At 53.6% G+C, this 7,746-nt stretch overlaps 1 protein-coding gene across 1 annotated transcript in view; it reads right to left on the bottom strand.

The window, feature by feature from the left end:
• WDR31 (WD repeat domain 31) overlaps positions 1 to 6,118 on the bottom strand; it is a 7,044-nt gene extending 926 nt beyond the window's left edge. Inside the window, exons 1-8 of the mRNA XM_010289025.1 lie at positions 6,072 to 6,118; positions 5,140 to 5,269; positions 4,625 to 4,699; positions 3,367 to 3,511; positions 3,184 to 3,284; positions 2,505 to 2,572; positions 1,863 to 2,004; positions 1,012 to 1,174 (exon numbers count right to left, since the gene is read on the bottom strand). Coding sequence (XP_010287327.1) covers positions 1,012 to 1,174; positions 1,863 to 2,004; positions 2,505 to 2,572; positions 3,184 to 3,284; positions 3,367 to 3,511; positions 4,625 to 4,699; positions 5,140 to 5,269; positions 6,072 to 6,118 — 871 coding nt within the window. The remainder of the gene's footprint in view (positions 1 to 1,011; positions 1,175 to 1,862; positions 2,005 to 2,504; positions 2,573 to 3,183; positions 3,285 to 3,366; positions 3,512 to 4,624; positions 4,700 to 5,139; positions 5,270 to 6,071) is intronic.
• Positions 6,119 to 7,746: the final 1,628 nt, after the last annotated feature.

Genomic DNA, 7,746 nt, shown 5'->3' with positions numbered 1-7,746 from the left:
GAGAAATGAGATTTACAATATCCAGCGCCACATCAGTCCTTCTGTTTGTGTCTATTATTAAAAAAACCCTGAGGCAGTATTTGTGCAGAGACATAAGCACCACGCTGTGCTGCTAAGAGCCACGTTCGACACGGGCATACAGGCAACTCGTGGTGACTTACACCCTTCCAAGAGCGCCTGAATTAAGGCTGATGGCTGTGGAGGTCACCCAGTCGTGAAGCTGCTGCCAACCTTCTGGCTGTCTTGGTGTGCACAGGCACCGGGGTGAAAGAAGAGGTATGTGAAACAGAAGGTGAGAGTTTTTCTGTGGGAGATCATCAGGTTTCATCCTGTTAAATTTTCATTATGTTTTCATCCTATGTTAAATAAGTGCATTAGGAGGGGTGCTTAGCCACAGGGAGTGTCTAATCCCGGTGACTTCTGCTGTATTCAGTGCCCACCTGTGATCCTTTTTTCTGTGCAAGGCGTTACTAGGGCTTGGCAGGTAAACAGCCTTTGTGTCTCCAGCTCAGGTGAGAACTCGGCTCTCACCAGCTCCTCCAGCAAGCAGGGTTAACCCCGAAATACCTGTGATTCCCCTTCAAGAGGATGATCAAAGTGAGGGCAGCTGCTGACCAGCCTCCAGCGCAATTCCTATTCTTTACAACTTCCCACTCTTATCTGCAGAAAGCCCTGGAGTTCCCCTCTTCTTTTTTGATTTTTATCATTTGTCCTTTCATTGCTGAACTTGGACATATCTTTAAAAGCCGTCTTGCCATTACTTCCCTTTAGTTTAGGAAGGACACCCATCACCTCCAACATTATGCCCCCAAACACCCTCCTTCACTGGAGGGCAAGCAGAAGCCCCTGGGTTTGCTCTGGGGCATATCTCCGCCCTGCCCTGCAGCTGGATTAGAGTAAAGCCACAATTTCAGGCTTCATCGTGCCCGTTACCACCAGGAGACAGGAATGAAGGAAGCAGTTTTGTTATCCCAGGGTAAGGCACACTGAGTGGGCAGGACTCTCCCCTACCTCCAGCGTCTCGGTCCCAGACCTTCACTGTGCTGTCGTACGAGGACGTGGCAATGCTGGGGGTGAGACCTGGGCCCCGTGGAAGGAAAACGCACGAGGTCGTGGTCTGGAAATGCCCTTTGTACTCGCACACTCGGGTCCTCGTCTGCCGTAGGTCCCACAGCTGCAAGGCAACAGGCAGCGTTTGGAGCTCAAGCTCTTACTGTCACTTGTCAACATGGAGCTGTTTTACAAAGAAAGGAAGATGGTTTTGGATAACGAGCTCCTCGCCAATCCTTGCAGTACAATATCTACCACCTTTGTCCCCTTTTCATGCTCAGAGTCCTGGAGAACTTCAAACCCCAAAGGATTTTCACCGTCGGTGACTATTTGAGTATGTACCCACACCCATTAGAGCTGATGGGCTAAGACTGTGCGGGCTGATAACCACGACTCCAGCCTGCTCCCGTCCTCAGCCCGGCTCTCCCTGCGATGGGATGCTCTCATCCTCTTGATGCTCACACAATAGGGCTGAGAACCTGCAGGACTGAATCCCTGGTTTGGAAACACCCCAAGCAAGGGGTCCCTTGTAGGTTTTCTGCAAGAACCTTGTGCTCCTTGACGCCATTACTGAAACAAAATCCCAGTGCTTTAATCAGTAAAAATATCTGCTCAGATACTCTCTGAGCAGAAGACTTACCAAAGGGACAGGTGGGAAGACACTAAGCTCTGGCCCTGGCTGGTGACACCAGCGTAAGGCCGATGCAGTGGGAGCAAGCAGATCCTTGGAGCACTGACCTGCCCCCGCTGTATGCCGTGGACATCGGAGAAAAAAACCCGAAAAAGCAGGACTCGCTGCCCAGCAAACTCACGGTCGCCTCGCCGCCCTCCCCAGCGGAGCCGCTGCTGCTGCTGAGGCAATACCGCCCGTCCTGGCTCACGTCGCAGCACGTCTGAATGTGCCGCTTGGCTGGGAACGCGTGTGCCACCTGCAGCTCCCGGCTGTCCCAGATCCTGGCAGGAGTGGGGAAGGGGGGCTCTGATGCGTCACTGCCGCAAAGGGCTTCCCTCCCTCCGTGCCCTCCCGCACACCCTCGCTGCGCCTCGCGCTTTGCGCTTGCTGCCGTCCCTCGTGGGGCCGTCTCCCTCCCTCCTCCCAGCGAGCCGAGTTCCCGGAGCTCTCGCTGCATCCCTGCGTTTATCTGTTCTGCATCAGTCTTCAGCCAGAGCAGCTGGGCTGAGCCTTCATTTTCATAAACTCTCCTTTTTAACCACAGTCCATGCCCAGTGCTGCTTACAGCCGCAGGTGTCCCCATACTGTCCACCCTGGCAAGAGACCACGTTCCAAGACCCCGGTGAGCTGGAAGGTGGCTTCCAGCCGCTCCGGCAGGGCTCGGGAGACCAGGCGGTCATGAGAAACAACCAGAGAAACAGCCCTTTGTGCACTGGCATCTTCCACAATCCCCACGTGCCCCAGGCTGTAACTCCCTTCTCTGGCCACACGTAAGATTTACCTGATCGTTTTATCCTCTGAGGCCTGGATGACATAAGGCTCCCCAGGAACCCAGCACAGATGTGTGACCTGTGGAGAGGGAAGGAAGAGCAGAAGCCCACCTCTGCATGCAGCCCAGGCCGCTGCCCACGCGTAGACACACAGCCACCGAGCTCCCGTCCTCTCCCTCCTCGTGCTGGGTAGTGAGCAGCAAATGTTGGATGAAGCTTTTTTCTGCTTCCCACCGATGCTGCTCCCCTAACAGGGCTTGGTGCCAGCATGGTTACTGGGGGTTGTCTGCAGGCAGCGCGGTGCCAACAGCTCAACAGGACAGAGCCGTGGGAATAGGGGTACCACGGGCACCAGAAGACGGTACGTACAAGCTCCGCTGCTGGGCTGGTACCAAAGGGGCTGCAGCCCCCACTGCACAATGTGCCTCCTAACAGCCCTGCGTTAGAGCACTGATAAACTGCCGTAGTCTCTTGGTATCTTTGTGCTCCTGGATTTGTTGTTACCCGGAGAAGGGAGTAACCAGCCTCAGGCTTTCGTCTCCCCGGGTGCACAGGCAATCTGTGCAGTGCCTCAAGGGCTTCTTCTAGTGCCCAGCTCAGGGCAAATTCACTCTACACGGCCTGACGTGTGAAATAACCACGTAGGCAGCGAGGTGCCATGACGGGATGCAAGGAACCAGTGGCTCCTACCAGATTCCTGGAGATGGCGGCTCTGCCCAGACACTCTCCAGTCTCTATGTCCCACTTGCACATGGTGTTGTCTCGTGAACCTGTGCACAGCTGGAAGGCATCTGCAACCACAAGTTAAGATAAAAATAAGTCAAGGAAAGTTGCCGAGAAATCCCTGGGGAAGAGGAGCATGTTGTTCCTCACCCGGGCTCACAGCCAGTCCAGTAACGACCAGGTCATGTCCAAGGAAGTGCTGGCTTGGCCCCGAAGTCCCATGAAGCTCCCACATCATCACCGTCTTGTCCCGGGATGCGCTGAAGACTCTGTTTGTGTCAAGGGCACAGGTGACCTGCCAAGGCCAAGATGGGAGAAGCCGGTCAGCCTCCCCACCCAGCCCAGCTGTGCGCGGGCAGAGCACCACACTCCTGTCGTGTCAAAGCCCAAGGCGTGCAGAAACGTGGCTGGGGAAAGCCTGACCTTCAAACTCCGTTTGAAGATGGATGACGGATGAAGATGGATGTACCGTGCTGGATGTGCGCGTGGCGGGCTGCCCGACGCTCACGCTGCGACTCCTGCTTGCTTCTGCTCTGCTGGACCCTGGCCACAGGCAAACCCTGACGCAGTGGGGCTGGCGAAAACCTCTCGGCCTGAGTGCGATCGCTGCGGCCCATACCGTGGCCGTGCGTGTTGTGCAGGGAGTGTCGGGCAGCCAAGGTGTGCGACCCACTAGCGGGACCCACGTCCTCTCAGAACCAGGGGGCTGGAGGCTGGATGGGTGTTCTTGGATCTTGTTCTCAGAAACCATTAATTTTATGGGAAAAGCTTCCTTGAAAACCCAAATGAGCCCAGTGCACGGTTGCTTTGCGCGCTGGGATGAACGAAGACCCCTTTGTCCCTCCAATACCCACAGCACTGGGCACCCACTGGGGCTGCCGGACCTGCACCCAGTCGGAGGTGCGCTGGCCGTGCCACGCACACATGTATACATTGCGCCTTTGCTCTCCGAGTAGCGTGTTTGGCTTTGTAATCAGAATGCCAGAAGGAGAATTAAAGCCCCGCTGTTCCCAGGCATCATTGATTTGTAGAATAACGACAAGTCTAGCGGAATGAGACCTGAAGAAAAGGGAACGGCATCTCTGAATCAAAAACTTGACCTAGAAATTCACCCTGAGTTTTTGGTACACAGTCTCTTGGAGGCTCTGGAGAGGAAGATAAGCACACGTCCAAGCCTCCTGGAGCCCTGTTTAGTCTGGATGCAACCACTCCGTGCTGCTTCCCCGGACAGTGAAGTACCAGTTGGGACCTTGGGAAAAACCTAATGCATTTGGATACCCTGGTCCCTCCTCCTGACGGAGCAAAGCAAGCCCTCTGTGGATGACAAACCGTTGCTCCATCATTCCTGGTTCCCCAGTTTCTGGCAGGGTACAGGAGACCCCACCGCACTCGATCAGTTGTCGCTCACCTTGGTGACCTCCCGCTCGTGCCCGACGAAGTGCCGCAGCGCAGCCCCAGACCTCCAGCTGCAAACAGCCACGCTCTGCGGAGGAGCAGGGAGAGGCGGTCAGCAGCGGCAGCAGCAGAGCCGGTGAAGGAGGATTATGCACGTTCTTGGTTACGTTACACCGAGACCCGCGCACAGTCCAAGCTTGAGGAGGGAACAGATTCTTCTGGTTTTGAGCTCCTATATCAAATAAAACTGCCTTTAGAGCTCGTCCATTGCCAGGTAACGTAAGAGAAGGGCCAGTCCAGTGATTCCAAGCCTGTGTGAAAGCATTTGATGTGACCTGAGCTGCAGAGAGCACATTTGATTCAATGTGCTTCAGTGTGTGCCCTCACTCTAAGCTCATCTTTTCTTTTTAAATTCAGGAGCTGACAAAGTTGTTACCATTCACGGAAATGTTTAAACCTTATTTTCCTAACTTGTCAATACATTTTCCTGCCTGTGTGCTTTGTGCCCCGCGGTGGAGGGTACCTCACCTTATCCCTTCCTCCCGACACACACAGGTCTGGTTTGAGAGCAGCCACAGAAGTGACAGCGTCAGCGTGCGCGGGGCTGTGCCGCCGAACGGCTCCCACAGGTCCCGTCCCTTCCACGCAGCCATCGGCCCTGCAGCAGGCAGAGAGACAGCAGCGGGAGCTGTAGAACATTTTAAGGCAAAGTCAGGGAGACGTTCCCCACTGAGACCGAGGTCTGGGAGACGGCACCACCGGCTGGGGTGGAGAAGGACAACATCTGCCTTTAGAAAGCCAAAGAGAAGTTGTGAATGGAGAAATGCGTCTCCTGGACTAGGTGGGATGGAGTAGACCTATCCCACCTCTAGAGTTGCTAAATGCTTTGCTGCTCACTCAGTCCACGCTGGTGCAAAGAGCAGAAGCAAGCTGCATTTTGATCTTACCACCTCCAACGCCACCAACGCCTTTTGGGCTCTGCCGCTCCCCTTTGCTCTGACACCAGCCTTGCCAAGCACGTCGGGTCCCCCTTCCCACCCTGTGCTCTCAGCTGATCTCCAGGCAGAGATCGCCCGCCTTGCTGCCAGATACCGAATTACTTCATCTTGCCGACGAGAGCCGATGACAGTCTCTGAAGAGACAATGAAGCAGTTTGGATACTCGGGCCAAACAGCCGCCCCCGGAGCTGTTAGCCTTCAGAGCTCTGCCTTAGCCACCACAGAAGTACAACCACCAGACACATTTACAAGCTCAGCCTCTCCTGCAAGCTGTATTTTGGGTTTCAGTCCCCCAAAGAAGCTGAGCAGACTTTAGAAGCGACGATCAAAAATTAAAATCTGATTCATACATTCAATAATGAAACTAAAACCACGTGCTTGCTATATTCTCTGTGCATGTGCTCTATCCACTCTCGTAACTGCTTTATTAACTTAAGGCGTGATCATCTGGGGTTGCTTTACCTGTATTTGGAGGTGTGGAAGCTGGTTTTGCTCTGCAGTTTCCCCATAGCCCTGCCGACGAGCACGGCTCCCACTGTGGCCAGCAGCGCTGAGCATCACATCAGCACCTCAGGCATCTGTGGGTGAGGAGACACCGGGAATCCAGAGAGGTTTCTGCTTTTAAGTGTGTGAGATAAAGTACTGATAATACGTCATTTACATCGTAACTTCATTTAGAATATGAGGAAAAACCTCAGAGGACGGGACATCTGGAGCTCCCTAGTCAAACTTTTTGTTTAGAGCAGAGCCAGCGTCAGCAATGAGGTTACTGGGACCTTACAGCTGAGCTTTAAAAATATCCAAGCATGGTGAGGCCACGATGGAGATGGAGCTGCTGCCTGTAATTCTTCTAGTGCCTTACACCTCCTCTTACTCCAGTATCTGCTCTTGACTTCTGTATTTCCCGGAATCCCAATCTCTAGACCGGCAAATGCAACTACCTTCAGACTGAAGTTCATACCGCCGGCCGCTGGGACTGTGGTTTCCCCCAAGATAACTGCTGTCACGGGCAAGCCTAACTTCACTGGACCAGCCTGGCTGTGGTCTTCCCGTAGGCTGAGGGACACTTTGGGAACAGCAGCTTCTGTGTCCAAACCCCAGGTCCAGGCTAGACAAGGCCGTCTGGCTAACCCAGATGCCTTCAGCAAAAAAATACTCGCTGTCCATGCTGAGACCAGCCTGCCCCATCTCAGGGCATCCTTCAGAAGCGGTGTCACGACAGCCAGTCCCCACATCCGCCTGGGCGGAGGAGGCTCCGGCAGAGCAGGGCTCGGCCTGAGGCAGCATCTCTCCCTCTTATCCTCTCGGGTCACAGACCAAGCAGAAACCAGTTTCAATGACAGTGAATTGCCACGGACAGTAATTGGCTGCTTCTTAGCTCAAGACACACTAACTGGATTTAGCCTGTAGTAGGTTTATGTTAGCATCCCCGTCTTCCGGGTCAGTAGTTATTTTGCTAATAAAAATCAGGAAATCCCCCACCTGCTTGTTCCAGCAAAGAAAAAATCTGCTTCAAGGCTCTGCCCACAAAAACTTGAAAACAAAATACTGGAAGCACTAAGCAAGAGGAGCTGGGTTTCTGCAGAACATTCCCTTTCTAATTTTACCCTGTCAGCCTTTGTGATTAGCAATCAGTAATACCCAGTTAATCTCCGCCTGTTCTATCCATGAGTTCGCATGTTCAAAAGACGTGAAGAATGATAAATCTCACGGTTGAGAGGCAGTGATAATTCAGCAATTTACTTCTTTTAATCAGACCAAGTGTCCAAATCATTTCAGTACGTTAGGTACAAACATGATTTTCCTTTGAAAACAGGAGAACTCTGGAAGTTGTTTCTCCTGCAAAACAAAATTCTAGGAAAAAGCTAAGACGTAAATTCTGATTTTTTAACGACAAGGATTTCTATGTGTCCCAGCCAGCCGTTGGTTTCCCCGCTCCTGTGGTTAGCACACACATGCAATCGTCCCCACCTGCACATCAGCTCGAACCGAGCCGGACCAAGGCAGGGAGCTGCGGGCGGCCGCGGGAGGCTGCAAGGAAAGCGGGAGCTCCATCTTGTGCCCAGCTGCGTTCTCCTGCCTCTTGCCCACTGCAAGAAGGAGCAGGGTCTTCTGAACCCGAAACGCGAGCAGTAGC

The sequence above is a fragment of the Phaethon lepturus genome, unplaced genomic scaffold (genome assembly GCF_000687285.1).
Source record: "Phaethon lepturus isolate BGI_N335 unplaced genomic scaffold, ASM68728v1 scaffold13046, whole genome shotgun sequence".
Lineage (NCBI taxonomy): Eukaryota > Metazoa > Chordata > Aves > Phaethontiformes > Phaethontidae > Phaethon > Phaethon lepturus.
Note: the sequence above shows the minus strand (reverse complement) of the source record. Positions and strands in the feature narration are given on the sequence as shown.